Here is a 21,828-nt window from a genome sequence, read left to right on the forward strand (position 1 = left end):
AGGCCAGAAGATAATGTACACAGCATAAGACCCTTGTTTATGGAAAGGCATACAGAAAAACACCCTGGTTTCGATAAGGGCAAAACTGCTGGAGTGTTTGGGCTGACTCTGCATGACCTTGCATCTTTCATTTTCCTCTATGTACAAGTCAGGGTATAAAGCTCCTTTTGAAAATAAAGTTATGGGCCTCGCTCACTGAAGCTTGGCCTCCCCGTGTCATTCATTTGCCGATGCCGTTCATCTTGAGGGTATCCCTGGACTCTGCTGAGGCTGGTCCCCAGCAGTAAATGCAAGATTCCCTTCTAAGGTATGACTGATAGCAGAGAGTGGGCTTACACCTTTAAAGATGGAGACCCTGTCCCTTATCATGGCAACACACTGCAAATACCAGGGAGCTTTAACTAACAGCAATAGTTGTTTACCCTGAGCCCAAACTTCTTCCCCTGAAATCTCTACTCCCTGTGTCTTCAGTCTGCTCTGTGAGTCACATAGCACAAGCCTTCTCCTTATTTCCTCCCAGGTATTTGGAAACAGTGGTCTTGTCCCTAACTCTGATGTTCTTCCAAACAAAATGGTAACGGACTCTGCTTGGGAGACAAAAAGAGAGTAACACTCACCGATAAGATGATGTGGAACTTCTCGATCGACTTCTTGAGTGACTATAGGAGACAGACCTTGTTCTGTGTCTTGATTTGGTCTCAGACTTACTTCTAGATCTACTTGGACTCCTGGACTGGCTATCACCATCTCGACTAGGTGTCTGTTCATCACTTGAACTCTCTTGATTTCTTGGCCTCCGGTTTAAGCGTGCCGTCTTTCTTACTTCATCAAAGAGAGACCCAGGCCGAACTTTATTTTTGCTTTTAATTTCTATTCTCAAACCCTGTGGTTTCATTTCAGGCATAGCAGTCAGTGCCTTAACGTCCGTAGCACTAGATGTGGTAGCAGATGGTGCTGCAAGGTTCCCCACACCTTGCAGGGGCTTCCATTTATTATCCACAAGGCTCGTCTGGCTTTTCTCAGCTACCTCGTTCTTTATAGTACTTTCTACAGCACTGGTCAAGCTGGCAGAGCCGCTCTCCTGTTTGCCCATCTCACCCAACATTTTGATTTCTGACATACTGCTTTCCTGTTTGCTCAACTCTGCCTCAGGATACTCTGCTGCCATATCCTGCTTTAGAACAATGCTTATATCTGGGGTATCAAGCCTTGAATTTCCTAGAGGGGAAGTCCCCTCGGCCTTTCCTGGGGAGCTCCGATCAGGAGTGCAAATCTCCATGTTGTCATCTGCTTGTAGCATATCCTCTGCTCCGCTTGGGATGCTCTCTTCAATATGCTGAATGTTTGGGGGAGAACGGACTACATTTTCATCAGTGTTTACGGTTACAGGAGAAGTGCTGAGTTTAACACCATCTTTAGTAGACTGGTCAATATCTGATGACACTGTTGTGCTATGTTTACCTGAAAGGCTGCTGTCTTCACAGGGCTTCTTAGTTTGGGGAATATTTTCTTTTATGGTTTCACTGTTCTCAGAAACTTGCTTTTTCTCTTTCGCCTCCTGAGTAACTTGCTTTTCATTAATCTCCTCCTCCTCCTCTTCACCAAATTCTAGTGGAGGCTGCCAGTGAAATGCTTGTTTTCGTTTTGGAGTCTTGTGCTTTTTATCTTTTTTCCCTTTTAATTTCTCTTTTGCTTTTTTGGTGTGTTCCCTTTTAATATTCTCCTTTGAGCTGTGTTTATGCTTGTGTGGCTTTCCTCTAGTGTTTTCTGAATTGGAATAGAATTCCTCAGAATCAGAGGTTAAGGAGCGCTGTTTGCTTGATTTCCAGGCACTGTTACCATCAGGCAGTAAAGTATTTGCTGAAGACTTAGTTGTGGGTTTGGCTTTGATGTGAATTTCACCAGACTCTGACTCAGAATCCGAAGTGGCCTCACCTTCCTCCTTATCAGAAGATGGCCGGGGACTATTTTTATTGTTTTTAGTTACATCTCGTTCAGAATTTGACTCAGAGTCCCATTTACTCCCAGCATAATTCTTCCTTTTGGGCTTACTGCTATTTCTAAAGTGATCAGAAAGATTTTCTTTCAAAGTTCTTTTTTTTGAATGAGGGCATTCCCGTTCAGGCCTAGATTTGTCATCTCTGTTTCTCTCTTGTTTATTATTCACTTCCATTTGGACTTGCTTCTCCTGGGCTGACTGCGTAACCTGAACACTTGACTGTTCACTGTCTGAAGAGTAATCTAAAGATGATCTGCTTTCACTGTACTTTCTATGACATGAAGACTTGGCTCTGCCTTTGACATATCTGTTACGAAGTGCTTTTTCAGAGCTGCTGCTGTGCCTTCTATTTGAGGTATAACTTTTTTTCCCACTGGATCTAAATTTTCTCTTGGCTCGTCTTCCATCATCACTGCTAACAGAAGAGTATGAAGATGATCTACTACACCGTGAAAGGTCACTGTATTTATTTCGTGAATGAGATCTAGATGAGGGAGACCTAGACCGTGAATGTGAACTAGCTAAACTTCGAGACCTTGTGTATGATCTGGAATAAGATCTACTCCTAGAAGATCTGCTCCTTGACCTTGGTGAACTTTCTGAACTTCTATCACTGTATTTTGAATAAGCACTACGATCACTTTCTGAATTTTTTTCTCTTTTATGGTAGGATGATGAACTACCAGTCTCTTTAATATTTGCTAAACTATAAGTGCTTTGGATGGGCAGCAAATGGGTTGTTTTAGCTTTCATTTCCTGGATTCGTTCATAAGAGGGCTTCCAGGGCTTCTGCCCAGGCTTCCACCTTGAAGGAGGGGGGCTGTCACTCAGTGGTATAACAGGAATATTTTCTGCCACCACTGGTTGTACTACAACATTTTCATTTTGTGTCACTGTTGCTCTTAAAGGTTCTGTTTTAACAGGTTTATTTTCACTTAACTGAGAGGCTGTTCTTCTTGGTGATTTTGATGCTGTTCTTTGGTGCCCCGACTTAGAACTAGATCTGGACTTTGATCTACTTCGAGAATGTGATGAAGATTTTGAGGCAGTCCTTGATCTTGAGCTTCCTCTAGAATAAGACTGCGAGTGAGATTTTGATCTGTATGAGTCTCTGCTGGAATGCGTTGAAGAGCTCTGGTCATCCTTATCAGATTTAGACCAATCCCTCTTGGACGAGTGATGAGATGAAGACGAGGAAGAATGAGATCTCCTTTCTCTATCACATGAGGATTTCACTCGTCGGGTTGAAGATTTTAAGGATTCTATGTCAGACGGTACAACAATCCTTCTTTTCTTAGTCTGTTTGTGCCTTCTGCAATGTTTCTGCTTTTTAGCTTTCTTTTTATGCTTAACCTTTTTCTCTTTTCTGCGTTTTTTATGGTGACCATCAGAGTGTCTTGCTGTACTCAGATCTGAATAATACCCATTATAGGACCACGATCGGGATCTCTGGGACAAGCTCCTTTCATCCCATCGGCTTGAAGAGGGATCACTTAACCTATAAAAAGGACATAATATGCAGGCAGTTATGTACAAGCATGTTTTCTAAGCTTTAAAATTAAAACACATTTGTTGTCAATACTAGGCATCAACAAAAGCCTAGTTAACAACCAAGTACTAACTCTATCAATGCTTTAAGCACATGTAGGAAGGATAAAGCAAATAGTTGATAGGCCTGGTCCTGAAATTATAAAACTTCAAAGAAATAACTGTTAACAGATTCACTTACAAAAGGATTTTTCCAGAGTCAAATCAGGAATTTTCAAATTTGATAGGAAAATAGTTTTGAAAAGCAAACCAACTAATTACAAAAGCACTGCTCACCTACCACATTCCTGGCTTTGATCTGCTCAATAATGCTCTGCCTCCAGGAATAATTTCTGAGGGAGTCAAATCAAATTCCCAAACAATTTGCTGATTCTCTGTAGATACAGGATAACTGCCAAAACTTTAAGAGAAGCCTCCCTTTTTTTTGGCTGCATGACTTGTGAGATCTTAGTTCCCCGACCAGGGATGGAACCTGGGACCTGGTAGTGAAAGCTCCAAGTCCTAATCACTTGATCACCAGGGAATTCCTGACAATCCTCTTTTTCTTTCTTTTTTTAAAAAATAACCTTATTTATTTTTGGCTGTGCTGGGTCTTCCTTGTTGCATGTGCTTTCTCTAGTTGTGGCAAGTGGAGGCTACTCTCTAGTTGCAGTGCATGGGCTTCTCATTATGGTGGCTTTTCTTGCACAGGCTCTAGTGCACATGGGTTTAAGTAGTTGTGGCTCCCAGGCACAGACTCAACAGTTGTGGCACACAGGCTTAGTTGCTCCAAGGCGTGTAAGATCTTCCCAGATCAGGGATTGAATCCGTTTCTCCTATACTGGCAGGTGGATTCTCTACCACTGAGCTATCAGGGAGGCCTGCCTCTTCTTAAAACTAGCATGACTATTGTTTTATCTCAGGATCATAGGGGTGATCATAGACTTTTCCTTAAGGTTTTAGTTAAACTACTTAGTACAGAAATTGGGGGAAAAGTACATGAAAACTAAGATGCAGGCTTTACAATATCAGTGCTAATGTCAGAGCTCAAAACTGTTCTCAGTGCTACCATATCCATACCACTTGCACACAGCAGATCACACACCTTGTCCTCCTTCTCTGAACTCTGAACCATTCCATTGGATGGCCACAGAGAAAGAGAATTCTACACAGGGTCCCATTGGTATATTTTGCACTAGCTATTCTGGGGCCAGCCCCACTTCTAAAATAGATATTCCACTGTGGAGTGTCACTGAAGACAAGAGATGGGTACACTGCTGAAGAAGCAACAGTCCCTAGGGTCAGAAGTTAACACACACAATGGCTACAAATTTTTTTATCTACCATCAGTGACTACAAAAAAAGAGGCTATGAGAGAATCTGCTATGTAAGTTAAAAAAAATAAAGTCCTGATTATTGCTAAAATTAAACAAGAAATCTTTAAGAAATTCAGTAGGGTAATGGTCTTGTGAGAGAAAATAGAATTTTGATTTAAAAGTATCCAAAGCCAATCAGCCCTCCTTCCATTTCATCAAGCATTCCCAAATGTATTCTCTGGTCACAATCTAATTTTAAATATAAATCTTTAGTGAAAAACCCAGAAGTATGTCTCTATCCCCTTAAGACTTAAAATATAGCAGAGATAGGATTATACTTTTACTTACTTATCTCCTTTACTCCATTTTTCTCCACTAGGTGGTCTATATGCTCTTAATCTCTGCATTTCTTCTTTCCAGTGAGGAGGAGTTTCACTGCTATCATCATCATCTGATTCAGAACAGGATCTTGATCTTGGAGGTGTGTGATAGCGCTTTAAAAACAAAGTTAGGAATAACTATTTAAAAAATACTTCCCAACTGTAATCTGCTATAGGACAGGTAAGCATAAGACTCAATCTTGGATGCCATTTAAATGCAATAATAACTGAAGTACCATAATGATGGTATAAAGTTAAATCAAACTAAAAGAAATAGGAAAGGCAGATATTCACCTGTAATCACACATAAACTTTTCCTTAGAAGTCCTAATGGTTATACTCATTAGCTTATTCAATATACTAAGATTTCTGAACATACTATTTCACATTCATTTCAATATTTAAACCCATTCAAACATAGCAATAAACACTGATCTAACAGCAGTGCCTTCGCATAGCCACATATTAATTTAAGAGAATACAGCTAGCTCCCTGGACAGACTTTGGACTATGCCTAAGATTAAAGCTAGGATTTGCCTACAGGTAAAAACATTTTACTGCTCAGATAACTAATTTGAAAAAAATTAAGTTTTAACACACATACAATTGTGCCCCTTCCTTTAATCTTCCGTCCAGACTTTGACACAGATGGTTTCTGGTCACTTACAGTGGGTGTAACATCAGGAATTTTCCTGGAAAAGAAGATTGAAAATTAAAAATAAACAAATGCTAGGCAGTTTTCTCAGTGTGTAAACGGAGAATTTATGTTCCTTTAATACAATAACAGTTCACTTAGATCTAACACTTTTATAGAATGAGGCACTCCACATGACCTAATTTTCTAAGCAAATCCTCTGTTATTTTTTAAATCTTTATTGGAGTACAGATGATTTACAATGTTTTGCTAGTCTCAGGTGTACAGCAAAGTGAATCAGTTATTTATATATACATATATCCACTCTTTTTTGAAATTCTTTTCCCAGATAGGCCATTACAGAAAATACTGAGTGAGTTTCCTGTGCTATAAGTAGGTTCTCATCAAAAAAATCCTTTAAATAAATGTTAACAGATATCATTAAAGGCATTATTAGTTCATTTAATTCTCATAACAATACTATGAGGTAGGTACTATTATCAACTCCTTTTTAAAAATAAAGAATTTTAAGATTACAGTTAAGAATGTTGTCCAACGTCACATAGAGGAATGAAACATGACTTTTACAACCATGATATAACAGGGTTTTCCCAGCCAGGAATCTGGCTCCAGATAAACATACAATGCCACTATAAGAAAACCTTACTAAAAAGTATATTATAGTTTTTTCGGTTATTTCATATTCATGATATCATTTGATTCTCACAATGAAAGAAGCCGGTACTCTTGGTAGACAACTGTTTACCTCATTTTCCTCATGAAGAACACATCACTGAACCAAATGACCTGCCTCTAACTGTTCAGCATGAATTAATGTTCATCTGGTATCTTTTACATGGCTGATCCAACGTTGCCACTCTCCACCTCCTTCCCCACAACATTCCAATTTACTCTGTTGTATGGCCCAGAAACTGGTATTTTTGAAAGCTTGCCAAATTACACTGAAGTGCAGCTGAACATGAGAACAAATGAATTAGAGCAAGTGTAGAATCCAGCTTCTGCTAAACAAAGTATAAGTGGTAATGAGCTTGCTGCTGCTGCTAAGTCGCATCAGTCGTGTCCGACTCTGTGCGACTCCATAGACGGCAGCCCACCAGGCTCCCCTTGTCCCTGGGATTCTCCAGGCAAAAACACTGGAGTGGGTTGCCATTTCCTTCTCCAATGCATGAAAGTGAAAAGTGAAAGTGAAGTCGCTCAGTTGTGTCCAACTCCTAGAGACCCCATGGACTGTAGTGCACCAGCCTCCTCCATCCATGGGATTTTCCAGGCAAGAGTACTGGAGTGGGGGTGCCATTGCCTTCTCCGATAAAGAACTTAACTGCTGGCAAATTCAGTAAGATGGCAAGCTCTATAAGGCTGTCAGTCCCTGTTTCTTATCCTTTCATATTGCATATCTTGCATTCTTAGCACATTAATTTTAGCTCCCAAGTGACTGATCAAATCTCAAGCATTCTAATGAAATAGATCAACTTGCTATCTTTGTTATGACACAACTATTTACCAATTATGATTTAAAATTATTCTGCAGGATATAACTTCCAAAGATATTATGTAACCAAAGAGGAGCAATGACCAAATAAACTCACCAATGATATTCAACCATAAATACAAGACAGTGGTATAAACTACTTAAAAAAAATACCAGATAATAGGGGTCAGCAAACTTTTTCTTAAAAGTCGAAGAGAAAGTATTTTAGGATTTCTAGGCCAAGAAGAAAATTAAAGATGATTATGTAACAAAAAGAAAACAAGTTTTCACAAATGTTTTATCAATGAAATTTGAAATATAATACACTGTGATGTGTAGTGCACTGAACAGCATATATACCAATGACATACAAACCACATACAAACTCTCTGCAACTCCTCAATCCTGCTGCTATAGCATAAAAACGGCCCAAGAAAATAGTGAACAAATGGATATGGCTGTGTTCCAGTAAAATTTAATGGACACTGAAATTTGAATTTCATACAATTTTCACATATCACAAAATATTATTATTCTTCTGATTTTTTTCCACAAACATTTAAAAACATAAAAATCACATTTAGCTCATGGGCTGCACAAAACCAGACAAGAGGCTGAATTTAGCCCACGGAGGACTGTAGTTTGCCAACTCCTACTAGATGACACTGAAATTGACCTTTCAAGTTTCCTACTTTCTGGAAACTAGATGGATTTGATCAATGAATGGTGTTTTGTATTTTAAGATTTGTTCATAAGACAGAATTCTTAGAATTTTAAAATATCTAACGGTCTAAACAATAATCTTATATAGAGACTTAACTGTGAACAGGGACATCTCTATAACTTTTCAGACTTCAAAATAACTCAATTGCCAATTACCCCAACCACTTTATGGTATTTCTAGTCATACAACATTTCTCTTAACAATTCTAAACTTGAGTGTAACACACAAAATACATTAAGCACTATTTTTTGAGACCAAATCTAAAGCTACATTTTAGCTTTTCTAATATAGAGGAGTTATCACTGAGTAAGTTAACAATAATAACATATGGTACTAAATTATATCCCAAATCACCATGCAATAATTTTGCACTACTAATTGGAGTATGTTTTAAAACCTGACTGGACCCAAAGAGTTCAACTAACCCTCTGTTCTGGTAACCAAAATCTCACCCTCTAATGAAAGGCTAAGTAAATGAAGTTAGTAAAGAAATCTTCCCAGATCTCCACTAAGAACTCTCCCAGGTCAACTTGGCAAATTCCCTTTTTCTATTAGTAGAATACGAATTTTGAAAGATAGGGTCCATGGCATTCATGAATCCAGTATCTCCCACAGTATATTTCAAAGTGCTTTGACTATGGGTCACGCTCAATAAATGAGTGTGCACCTGCAATGAGGTGACAGGAATTATCAGTCAGAGAAACAAAAACATGTAGGTTAATCATCCTTACGGTTCAGGCTCCACTGTGACAAGAGGCATATCTCTTCTCAGTAAAAATCGGTTCTCGGGCACTGGAGGAATCTCTTCTGGGCGGACCACAGGCTTTTCCCTTTTGGCATTTGAATCAACAGATCTTTTTTCATTGGTATCACTCCTCTCAGAATGACTTAGAAAGAACAATCAAATCACCAATTAAAATGTGTATATCTAAATTTTTAGTATTAAATAATAACATAATTAACAGCAAAAGTACTGATACCTTGCAAATCCCACTAAAAAGGTTAACACAATTTTCATAAACAGAACATATAAAACATGAGTGAGTGAAACAGTCACTGCACTAAAACTCTGATACAAGAATTGCCAAATGATCCTTTCTTTAAGAGTTTTAGGGATTGTTTTTACCTACAAATGCATAAATCTTTGATATAAAACATCTGTGCTACCCTTAGATTTGCAACATTTCAATATAAACTTCCTAAAATACTATCCTTTTCAACAATAGGTAACAAAGATAAGTTTACAGAATCACACATACTGTTCCCATTCCAGGGTGTTTGTTTTCTAGGTAAGACTACCCTGGTGTCTCACACTTACCCTTTTGGGCTTATTATATGTTTATTTCTTGGCTCTTCTGAACTGCTTGCTTCCTTTCGTCTCTTTTTAGAATGTTTAACTTTTGGTCTCCTCTTATGTTTCCTTCTTCTGCTTCTCTCATGTTCAATTTCACTTTCTGAGGATGATTCTGAAGAGGATGAGGAATTGGAAGAGGAATCCGAGACTTCTGAATGAGTTGGCTTCTTCCTTTTTTTCTCAAAAACTTTTAATAAATAGTAATAAAAGTATTAGTACTGGATTTCACTGCCCACCTTTCAGAGTAAAAAGAAATGATTACCAAGTATTATAAAACATGTTTTATATAAAGCCCACTAAAAATTTAAATAAACTTTTTTTCAAGTTGATAATACAACTTGTTGGTGAGATTGTAAGGTAACAAAGCCCTCGTGAAGTTTATATATTAGTTCAGTCAGATAAGAAAATAAGTAACTACCTAATATAACAAATGATAAATGCTTAAAGAAGAGGGAGGAAAACACAGAGTAAAGGGAACAAGGCAAGTCAAGGTAATTTAAGATAACATTTGAGCAGAGACCTGAAAGAAGTGAGGGACAGGGGTCATGCAGGTATCTGAACAAAGAGTATTCCAGATAGAAGGAACAGCTAGCACAAAGTCCCCAAGTGTCTGGCATGTTTGAGTAAAGATTAACACTGCTGGGAAGACAATGAATATGGAGAGATTAGAGAAACAGCAAAAAGCCAGAATCCCTTACAAACCACAGTAAAGACTTTAGTTTTGGTTGACAGAGAGGGAACCCTTGGAGAAGCTGGCTTTGGTTGCTGCTGAGGACTGAGGAGGGTCAGGTGGAAGCAAGAAGACCAGTTACGAAGCTATTATTACTGAGAAAAGATTATACAGAAGCAATGACAGAGGCAAAGTGAACTGTGGTGAGGCTATTGGAATAACCCAGGTAAAAGATATTTGGGTTTGGACCAAGGTGACAACAGGGGAAGTAAAAAGAGAAAGTCAGAGTTGGAAAGATTTCTGATGGATTGGATACAGGCTATGATGTGGAGGCATCAGGGATATTGGTATATTACTCGTAGGAGTTTCTTCCACTACTGAAATCTAGGAGGTATCTTTAAGTTATAGTCTTCAACAAGTGTTACCTGTATCCTAGCTCCCTCTGCACTCAAAACACTCTTACCGTCTTTTGCTGACTTTGTGGCAAGCACCCCGCAGTCAATAACTCGTACATCTGCATACGGTCTACTTGCAGCATCAGTTTTCAGATTTTCAATTTGTTCGATCACTTCAAAACCAGAAATAACTAGTCCAAAGACAACATGCACCCTGTCACAATACAAATTCAAGAAAAACTGGTTTGATGATAGTTAAGCCAAGATTAGTAATCAAGACAATTGTAAATGACATGTCCACAGACCTGAAAATAAAAGTGTCTGATGTATGAAGCAACTAGAAGGAAATTAGAAGTTCTGCTTCATAAAAGGAAAAAAAAAAACCTTGCTCAAACTGGGCCTTAGTTTTCTGCTTTTAAAACAATGATTCTTAACTATTTTACAGTAGAGAGTGTACCAATCAGATTGCACTTGATACTGAGACACCATCCGTGGTCTCAAGACTACTGCATCCTGTGATCCTTAGGGGAGAGCTTGGCTATGAGAGAATAAACCAGAGGTCAAGAGTGCCCCCTTGAGGGTTCACTACGGTCTAATTGGTTGGACTGGCCACCAGCACACCTCCCCAAAATATTAAGAATGTAACTCTTACCCATCCAGGTGTGGAGCAGGTTTTGTGGTACTGTGCAACAAATATCAACACAAAGAAGATGGCAGAAACCAGGTGTTCAGGTGTACAGAGCAGAAGGGTTTAAAAGCACAGCATGTAGAGAACAAAGAAGTAAAGATAAAAAGGGGAAAAAGTTAAACATGATATACACCTAAACTTAATAAGCTTAAAAACAGCAATAGTAGTCATTTTACTGATTAAAAAAACCCTCAAGATGACAATGCATTACAAATTTTTCTCTCTCCAATATGAAGACTATATATATATACATATATGTGAAATAGGTTTGAAATATACAGTATAAATATACATTAAAATTAAAGTTACTCTCAAATCCGAAACAATGACAATAACAAAAACAAAAACAAACTCAAAACTTATCAAGATAATTAAACAAGAATAAAAAACATCTAGCCATTTGCTTATGGAAAGAAAAGTGTGATCAACACTTAACAAGTGCCCCCCCCACACTTAAGTGAGTTTTTCTACTAGTTATTTTTCATACTGAGTCTGCATCTTTTAGGCAGGTAGCTGGAGGTAGGCCTCAACAGCCGTTTTTAGAACTTCCTGCCCCTCTTGCTTCACTTAAGTTGCCACTCAAAACAACTCAGAAAACGCAATAGGGAACAAAATTTTCCATCTGCCAACACTTCTGACCACAAAGTAAGTAATCGTGGATAACATTACAGGTACTTTACATTTCCATGGCCCAAAAACATCCAACTGCTTGCTTTACAGTCACAAATTGGCAGACAGCCACTCTTGGGAAGCCTAGGGGGTATATTATGGTTAAGGCATTTTGAACTCAAGCTGGTTTTCCCATAGCATTTTCACACATCTTCAGACTATGTGAATTATATAGTGGAAAAAAATTCAAAAGTAGATAACTAGACTCTATCACAAACATCTTAGTTTATAAGAAAGAGAAATAGTATTTGAGAGAATCGTCACTGGATTATCAGACCATGTGAAAGCAGTCACTTGTACTAGAAGCTCTAATGTCAATTTTTATTATCATTTTAAGGAAATTCTAAGGAATATAAGTCAATAAAACATAATTTTAGCCTTCAATACTAAAAAGCATTATTCTATCAGGAAATATAACACATATATTTACATTAAGAATTTTTAGTTCTGTAACAGTACTACAGTTTAGCTTTAAAAAATTAAAATATCAACTCAAGAAGTGGCAGAATTTTAAAGGGAATCTTGAGTTTTAAAACCACTAGTCTCAAATTTTCCCTAGAAGATTGAGAAGTGGTAGTTGAAGCCAATGTAACCATAAAAATGAATAAAAACAGAAGAAAAGAAAATGTAGCAAACGGTTAGGCACTGATGCTTAAATCATGAAAGGAGCATCCAAAAACTATCCTGACAGTAACTTTAATACAGAAATGTGCTTCCCATAATTACGCAACTTTACCAAGCACAGTAAAGACAGTAAAAATTAGGACATATGCTAGACAGTGATTCCACTGTATGAAAGATGGAACGAGATAACAATTTTAAAGGTAAAAAATGTTCTATAATGTAAAGGTTCAGTCTCAAACATGTAGCAGTAAAAACAATGATGTATTAATTAGATATATTTCTCTTCCTTGGGCCTTTCTCTCACAACTCTCAGATATTCTGGTATTGAGGAAAAGTCTATATATTTTCTTAAAACATACAGAATCCAATTCAGTTTGCACCCTGGTTAATAGAAGTGCTGTAAAAACCACCTTAGGGCAAATCTTTGGAACTAATGGTGTAATTAAAAATTTGAACTTACTGCAGTGATGCAGCAAAATACTACTTGAAACTCAATTTGAGAATAGAACCTGTATGACAGATTCAAGTCTTGTTTTTAATTCAAGTGAGAACTGAACACAAACTCAACCTTTAGTGCACTAGCAAGGAAAACAAATGAAAACAAGAGCAATTCTTTCAAGGATAAATTTCAACTGGCCTACTGTGCCTAAACAGGTGTGAATAACTAAGTCTATTACTCGCATCTGCAATTCAGGATGCAGAAATACAAACTTATGATCTAATTGGGTTAGGCTATATAATAAGAATACTGGAAGTAGCTTAACAAAAAGAAGCCCTCTGGAGTTCTCAGCCCACATTCTAACAGCAGAAATTCCAAGGTAAAGCAGGCTTACTGGAATTGGGCTGATGGGCAAGGGAAAAAAATTATATGCTTGGTCCAAGCCCTTCAATTCTACTAAAATAGACAACGAGACCTCACCCCACCAATTCTTAATTGATGTTTCAAAACTATACAGCTGTAAGGACCAATGTAGTGATAACATATGCCCAGTAAGTTAAGACCTTAAAGCCAGGGGCTATCATAAATATGTAAGTTTATACATGCTTATGAAAACACACCTGAAGGAGAAATAACCACAAAAACATTTCAAGTTAGAAAAGCTTCCAATATTTTCACATTTCCATTTTCTACTGTCACTCAGATACTGATTTTCCAGTTCCCTTCACCTCTGAATCTGCTTTAAAAATACATGCACAAGGGTTCATCTAAATCTCATAAATCCTAGAAACAGAAAAGTATGACTGATACTGCAAAAAAAGAAACTACATTTTTTTTTTACCATTATCAAAGCAGATTTTGGCCTTATACAGAAAGTAACAGTTCTGTACTGAAATGAGATATAAACCATTATATACAATATACCCCAGTCCCCAAGATGTGTGGGAACTTGGTGGTAACAGGCCACTGAAATTAAAATTATACTTCCCAGGATTTACTATGAACAATAAAACACACTTATTTTACATGTACTGCTGCCACAGATCAAGCAGAAAGTTTTTTTCTTAATGCATATAACAACAGGATTAAAGAGATAAATAAAGGTAAAGAAAGAAAGAGAGAGAGCCTTAGAGTAATGAGACATTACCTTTGGAGCGCACGGTGTAACACTCTTTCTGTAAATTTTACACAAAAATGGCAAGAAATAAATTGTAATACACTTTTAAGACAAGACTGAATCTATGTTTTAATATCAATATAACTTTGAAATTAAATACTTTCAAGTTTTATGCAAAGCAAGAAAGCTTTTTAAAAAGGAGGGCTCTAAATTTTCTTTCACATAGGATATGTATGTAGAGATGAACTATGCTTAAGAAAAGCACTGTGGTTGAAGTGGGAATCTGCTCAGGTCCCTAATATTTGTAACATCACAGTGTGAATAATAGTTAGAAACAAAATATTATATTTCCTTTTATATTCCTAGAAACTGGCTAAGTCAACTAACATCTTTCTCAAAAAGATAATAATGTATCTGGAGTACATACATAAATATAAAAATCTGAATACCCAGGAGCAGTTACTAGAGGTACAAAAACAAAAATCTCAATGGAAAAAACTGAGTTAAGAGACTTCAAAACAAAATTCCAGAGAATACTTTTTACTAATTCACTTCAGATAATTAAGGAACCTTTCATGTTTCTACATTTGAAACCTTTGTTGGTTACACATCACATCAGACTACTATACATTATGAGTTAATGAGCAAATGTTTAGATTGTAGTTTCTGTTCACTGCCATTACACACACTTTTTTAGTTAAGTCACTGAAAATAATAATAATAATAAGGCAGCATACCTAGAATTTTAAGAATCTTCTCAAAGGATAAAAAGGCAAGAGAAATGAGAGTATAAGAAAATGTATGCTGTCAAATCTTGGTTGGCTACAGTACTTTCTTTTCCTCTCAAATGTCTGATTTTCCCCATTATAAAAATTTTTTGTTCAATGAATATACACTGTCTGATCAATTTTAACTCAATTAAAATTTAAACATATCTATTACTATTCAGACCAAAACCCATATTATATACAGTGGACAAAATTCTTTACAGGGGTTTTGGACATACTAAATCTTGAAATATTTAAAAATGTTAAAAGGCATTGATACATGAATGACTGTCAAAGAATATGTTTCAAATAATGTGGTGTTTCCAATGAATGTTAAGAAAAAAAGTGACTCTATTTGTAAAGTAGTATGAGAGAAGGAAATAAAGACAATCTATTTGTCACAACCTTTAACATGCAATTTTCCCGTTCGACTCCTGAAACTGTAAGAGGCACCAAATTGTACAGAGTAACAAAGCTCATGTAAGGGCAATGGAAACTAACGAACCCACAGTACAGTGCTCTACCTATCATTCCAGAAGCCACTAAAATGGAACAGCTTTAAAAAATTCAGCACTAAAATTAACATAATACACACCAAACACCACAAGATACAGAATTCCGTCCATGCTGCTAACACAAATGTCACACAAACACTAAGTAATATTCAGACTGGATGTCAGGGATGACATTTGATATCCAGAGAATATGGATTATGGTTAAGTGTCATGAAATCTGTTCATGAAAAATCTTTAACATATGAAGGTACTGTTCCTAAAAAAGTAAGGAAAAACTTCTCAGGTTATTAATACTTAGTAGCATTTCTTCTCAAACAAACTCATGAATATGTGGAAAGAAAAAGCATTTCTACCCCCAAATATCAATACAGCTTTGTAAAGCCCTGAAACCGAACCACCCCTCAACTCCTCTTGCTCTGCTACTCTGAAACAATCAGCACTTCTCTCATTCAGGTGAGTAGCTATTCTAAATGACACAGAAGATATCCTAAAATTTATGTTTTCCTCCCACAGTCCTATTTATAACAAGATGTAACAAACAAGATGAACTTTTGTTTAAAGATCAAAGTCCGACTTTTTGACTATCCTATTTTCTTAAATTTTTTTAATTATCATGACTGCTAACAGTGGCAAGTGACAAAGCCTGTTCTCGAAGGTTCTGTGGGTATTCCCACTCCCTGGTGTGACATGAGGCCTTCACAGACTAAGCCAAGGGGGATGAGCGTGATCATTACTCCAATATGCTCTGCTGCTGCTGCTAAGTCACTCCAGTTGTGTCCGACTCTGTGTGACCCCACAGATGGCAGCCCACCAGGCTCTGCCGTCCCTGGGGTTATCCAGGCAAGAACACTGGAGTGGGTTGCCATTTCCTTCTCCGATGCATGAAAGTGGAAAGTCAAAGTGCAGTCGCTCAGTCATGTCTGACTCTTTGCGACCCCATGGACTGCAGCCTACCAGGCTCCTTTGTCCATGGGATTTTCCAGGCAAGAGTACTAGAGTGGGTTGCCATTGCCTTTTCCATCAATATGCTCTAACAGCAGCCAATGAAGAAACTGGCTGACTTTGGCAAGATGAACCAAAGCTGCTTTGAACTACCTTTCAGACTGATGAAAATTAAGCAACCACAACTATTTCTTTTAGGCAAGACAATATTTGCATATAAATCATTTCATATACTCAAAAATTTAGGATCAACCTATAGAAACACTTTCTTCCTTTAATGTCTGCATTTTCACACCAAAATGTTATTTATATTTGAAAGTGAGCTACAGTTTACAAACAGAAAAGGAAAAACAAAACTAACTCAAGGCATACGGTAAGACTAGATACAAGGTTTCCTGATAGGTTAGTGCTCTAACCCAGGAGAAGAGTTACTTAATACAAACTTATAAATTACCTAACTAATCTCTTTAATTTATGTTATGCAGTATCTTCTTCATCTTTCTGATGAATGAAAGACAATGAATTTCAGAGCCAGACTTGATAGTTATTACTGACAGCTAAAGGACAAGAAAATGCTTTCTTGTGTGTCATATTATTTTTCCAGCAACAGTTGATGCATCTAAAGCTGACTAAAATTAAAATAAATTCAGGGGAATTCCCTGATGGCCCAGAAGTTAGGACTCTGTGCTTTTACTGTTGAGGTTCAATCCCTGGAACTAATATCTCACAAGTCTAAATAAATAAATAAACTCAGAGCAGACGGTCAATAAACCTATGTAGCATACAGTGTTCAGCATGCTCTTTTTAGCCATCAATTTCTTCAAGATTATGAGAAAAACACTATAACCTAGACTGTATATGTCTTTTCGTCCTTATTTAGCATTATCTATAGAACAGAAAGACTGGAATAGAGGATCTCTAAATTCTTTTCTAGTCCTAGGCTTTATAATCCTATAACTTTTATTGCAGCCTCTTCCTAGTCTTTGGCCTAAAAAATAAATAATAATAAAATGAACCCCATTCACATGGTCCTAGGTCTTTGAATTCCTTCAAAAATACCTCAGCATGAACAAACTATTACTTCCTCAGTGATTCATGGGGATAGTGCCATGTATTACTTCTTTCATGTTTCTTGAGCAGTACTATTCCAAAAATAATTAGTTTTCTTCTATTTAGGTCCCTAAAAGCAAAATCACTATGACTAATATAGTAGTAGATATAAGCAATTACTGCAAAAATTATAAATAGCTTTATACAAAAGACAATCTGGTTTTTATCACACACATAATTTTTCCACCCAAAGAAAGCAATATATACAAAAAATTTTAATAAAATGATGTATATGCCTTAGGAAGGAGAGGTCTTAAGTGTTTCAAGTAATGAAGGCAATAGTTTTTACAAAAAGCACAAGAATTCTTGAGAAACATTTTGCTCAAAGTACCCACACTAATTGCACCAAATTTACTCCTTGGAATTACAAGGTAACAGATTTATAACATGAACTGCAAATACCATTTTGCAAGGATTTATTAAATGTCCTTATTAAGCGGAACTATAAAGGCAGTTCTTGGCATTTTATGATCCATTCTCACACTACTCTTTCTTTTTCAGACTGCAGAACTGCTGCTCAAGGTGCCAAAGAAGTGTGGGAGGAGGATAAAATTTAGAAGTCACCAATGGGAAGCTGTCTGACAGCTCAGTGACCATCAACCCTCAGAACCTCAACTTTTAGAGCAATTGTCTGTGATCATCTACACAACTTGAAGATTGTACATTATGCTTTTTCTTAACTACTTCCAATTCCAAATAGATTTGGGCTTGCAAGACATAGATTTTCAAAGATACTTCTATGGGCCACCATCTCCATTTGACTTACTCTTTGTATAAAAGCAAGGAAACATTTTATTTAGAAAAGTGAATAGTTTTATTTTATCCTGAAACCCCTGAGGAATTGGTACTTTTAGCCCACATAAAAAAAGCACGTGCATAAAAGCTTCTTTAAAAAAAAAAAAGAGGATTTTATTTTGTGACTGCAAAAATGTTTAATTACTTCCAAGACTGTTTTTAACTGAAAACTCATTTCCAAAAGTAAATTTCAAACTAGAAGCAGAAAAGTTTCTTTCAATCACAAGTTTACAGTGATCTTAGTGCCATCCATAAGCAGTTAATTATAAAAACAAGGTTAAAACTTAATCCTAATTTATAAATGTTACAATTTTCATTTGGCATTCCTTGTCAAAAGATAGTCCGATGTAAAATTAAGTCATGTAGAAAATAGACATAGCTTCAATTTTGTTTGATGCTAAACATTTCTAGAAAAGACTTAAGCAAATACTAAGTAACAAAAAAACAAGATACTCTAAATTTTTTGAAGTCAGACTCTCATATACTGAATTTTAGTCAATGCATATACATGCATGGGTTTTATCTCTTAATATTTTATAAATAAGCTAATAAGTATGTAACAATGGGAAGAAGCTACTACTACCCGATAAATCAAATTTTAAAATTACTGATTAAAAAAGGAAATCTAAAAGAAACTTTAGAGCCCTCAGATGGTAGCTTTTGACCAATGAATCATTAGTTTATCATGTTCACAGTTCAGATAAGCTTAAAAATGGAAACGGGAAACCTTAATCAAAGAGTAAACAGCTCCTACATTAAGTTTTTCAAAATATTTTCCACTACTTTTTTTTTTGGCTCTCAAGGAGATTAAGAATAGAAAAATATTCTAGTAAAGAAGTGTAGTAACTAATACTCTATGGGATCAAAAAAGATAGAGGAATAACTGTTTTAAGTCTTCTTTTTTTCCTGTACAAATCCAAGCATTATTATCTTCTGTCAGCTTTCCATTTTTAGGACATTCTTGGGAAGAGAATGCCCCTTATCTGAACTTTATCAGATCATGTTGGAATTTATTTTTCACACAAACATAAAGTGTGAGATTTATTTTATATGAATACTTTACTCCTTTAAATACAGGGAAGCGCCATTCATACCCATCCATTCAGAAAGATGACAAAATTTTTTTCTGGTATGGAAAAAATATTTCTCCAATATATATAGGATAACTGCAGAAATTTACTTTCAATCAAAAGCATTAAACTCCATACTAGGCAACTACCTTTCATATTTTATATCATGGAGTTATAATAAAAATAGGTTTTAGAATAACTTTACATAAGAACATAACAGAGAGTATGCCAAAAGTCTTTCAGATGAGAAATAACTAAGGTTTTGGTTGTGTATACACATACATGTAAAAGTGTTTGTTTTTTAAAAAACAAATTTATCATTCTAAAGTTTTCTAAGCAATAACAGCACAAATTTTTGGTGAAAATGAAAGCAATATTGGGTTAGTTCAATTATGCATAGAGATCTCACAAAGTTTAAGATTGCTACAAATGTTGGCTTAACACCAAATCATTTATCTCTATACAGTGTCAGAAAATAATGGCACCTCTCAAACTGGCTCAAAGAACAACAGTAAGAGGGAAAAGCAACCATACTATGGTTTACTCAAACCAACTGCTTTCCACGCCAAGGATACATTCAGTTCCAGTCATGAACAATTTTTTAAATGCTCATCAAGAGTTTATATTCCAATTCAGATTTGATAAACTGAGCCCCCAAATTTGTTAAGAGTCAAAGCCAATTTCTTAAGATGACAACAGAATAATTTACATCTTCAAGTTATGCCTTTTAAGTACCATCCTTCAAATCCAGGATATATTCTTAATACTGAGATGGCTGTTAAGAGCTTACCAGTTACTATAACATAATAAAACTCAAGCTGACAGAACCTAGTAGTAAATTTGGATCAAGGATACCATCTTTCTCATGAACAGCGCTTCTCTGTTTAGGAAAAGCTCATCTCTGAATTATGCCTACTCACATGAAAAACTGGGAACCATTGGTATGTTTCCCTCGATTTGCCATTGACAAAAGGAACGCTCTGTCATGTTTGAGAATAAAGTTTTCATCTGTTTGAAGAAAACACAAATTTGTCAGTCTCCAATTATAAGCCACTTGTAACGTGTAATGTTCAAAGCAGTAAATAGAAAGCAAAGGATGAAATTCCTCTTCTGGTCAGTACAGATACGTGACTATTTCGAAAAAAATTCTTTTAACTAACCAAATAACAAAAGCATAAAAAAAAAAAACCCAGATACTACTTATTTACTACTTAGCTTTGAGAAAAAGAACATATATTTAATACTTTATACAAACAGCCTTAGAACAGTCACTTTTAGTACCAACAGACTTTGGCTAAATGATATTTAAACTATTAACTTTCAGGGAAAACTACCAAGAAAATTAAAAAAAAAAAAATCTTTATAGTAGAGCTCGTTTCTTCCAAATTTCCAATCATCCTGCATAATGCACCATTCATGGGAGCTTTAATAATCCTCTTATGTGCTTAATTTCTATATGGTAAATTTATTACTCAATCAAATTGTTGCTAGATGATGAAACCAACCCTAACCAAAATATTACAGTAAGTTTAGAGACATGCCTAATTAAATCAAGTATGTAGATTCTAATCAATAGGATCAAAAACTATCTAAGGAAGAAAGCCCTGCAAATACAAAAATTTAAATGGCAAGATTCAATTTTAAGATATACATACAAATATCTGCCACAGGCAACAACAATGTTAAAGTGGCCTACAGTATTAATTTCAAATTGCTACATGCTAATGGAATCAGCTCAAGAGCTGTTTGCTACTAGTTCAAAGGAAAACCTCTGTCATAAAGATCACTTAGAGACGGATTTACTTCCAGCAGAAGTATCCTGAAAACTAATTTAAGTTTCCTTTTAACATTGATACAAACAAATCTTTCTTTTGAACAAACAGAAACACAGAAAACTTAAAAAACAAAAACAAAAAAAAGATTACCTTGGGAACAGGCTTCTGAAAAAGAGTAGTAATCCATTTTTCCCCAAAAGAAATATAAAAGACTATTATAACACTGAAGCTATCATGGCATTAAAACCTAGTAATACTGGATCCCATTATAAATTTCTGCAACTGACTTTTCTAAGGCTTTTTGGGGCAAGTGTAATAGTTAGGTTTATGCAAATACTACTGTAGGAATAAAACACAATCATATAGTTCTACTATACAAAAGAAAACATACAAACCTTTGAGAAAGGAAGAAATACCAACTTTTATTCAAAGACACTGTTTGGCTTAGAGGGGAAAAGAAAAAAAAAACTAGACTCTTCACCCTGACGTGGAAATAATAACCCATTGGAAAAAGAAAAAAAGATACAGGTGCATGGATGAAATAGTATACAGAGTTTTCCAAGTCTTCAAGCAATATAAGAAATCCAGTCACAACCTGACCCAGACTCTCCATAAATTTATTAGGAAGGGTGCAAGGGAAAAGAGTTGGAGTTTGTGTTACTGAGCTTCGTTCTCTTACCTTTTCATTTTGCAAAAGACCACATTCTCTATAAACAAAAGAATATGTTGACAGTTTTAGGCAGGAAGATAGGAGTTTTCATGTATATAGTTGCCTAACCTCCATGCTGAAAGTCATGTTTAACCATAAAGTTAGCCTTAATTAATCTTG

The 21,828-nt window shown here is 35.9% G+C and overlaps 1 protein-coding gene across 3 annotated transcripts in view; it reads right to left on the bottom strand.

The window, feature by feature from the left end:
* Positions 1-21,828, bottom strand: part of NKTR (natural killer cell triggering receptor) — a 43,877-nt gene that overhangs the window by 8,236 nt on the left and 13,813 nt on the right. The window contains exons 4-12 of one of the 3 annotated variants that reach the window (XM_010835443.1): positions 21,679-21,706; positions 20,145-20,232; positions 11,141-11,170; positions 10,557-10,702; positions 9,388-9,610; positions 8,801-8,956; positions 5,827-5,914; positions 5,191-5,336; positions 618-3,497 (exon numbers count right to left, since the gene is read on the bottom strand). In XM_010835443.1, the coding sequence (XP_010833745.1) occupies positions 618-3,497; positions 5,191-5,336; positions 5,827-5,914; positions 8,801-8,956; positions 9,388-9,610; positions 10,557-10,702; positions 11,141-11,170; positions 20,145-20,188 (3,713 nt within the window). In that variant the 5' untranslated portion in view covers positions 20,189-20,232; positions 21,679-21,706. Of the gene's footprint in view, positions 1-617; positions 3,498-5,190; positions 5,337-5,826; positions 5,915-8,800; positions 8,957-9,387; positions 9,611-10,556; positions 10,703-11,140; positions 11,171-20,144; positions 21,707-21,828 lie in introns of all 3 variants that reach the window. The other 2 variants (XM_010835440.1, XM_010835441.1) reach the window with 2 other exon arrangements.

The sequence above is a fragment of the Bison bison genome, unplaced genomic scaffold, assembly GCF_000754665.1.
Source record: "Bison bison bison isolate TAMUID 2011002044 unplaced genomic scaffold, Bison_UMD1.0 scf7180017864043, whole genome shotgun sequence".
NCBI classification, from domain to species: domain Eukaryota; kingdom Metazoa; phylum Chordata; class Mammalia; order Artiodactyla; family Bovidae; genus Bison; species Bison bison.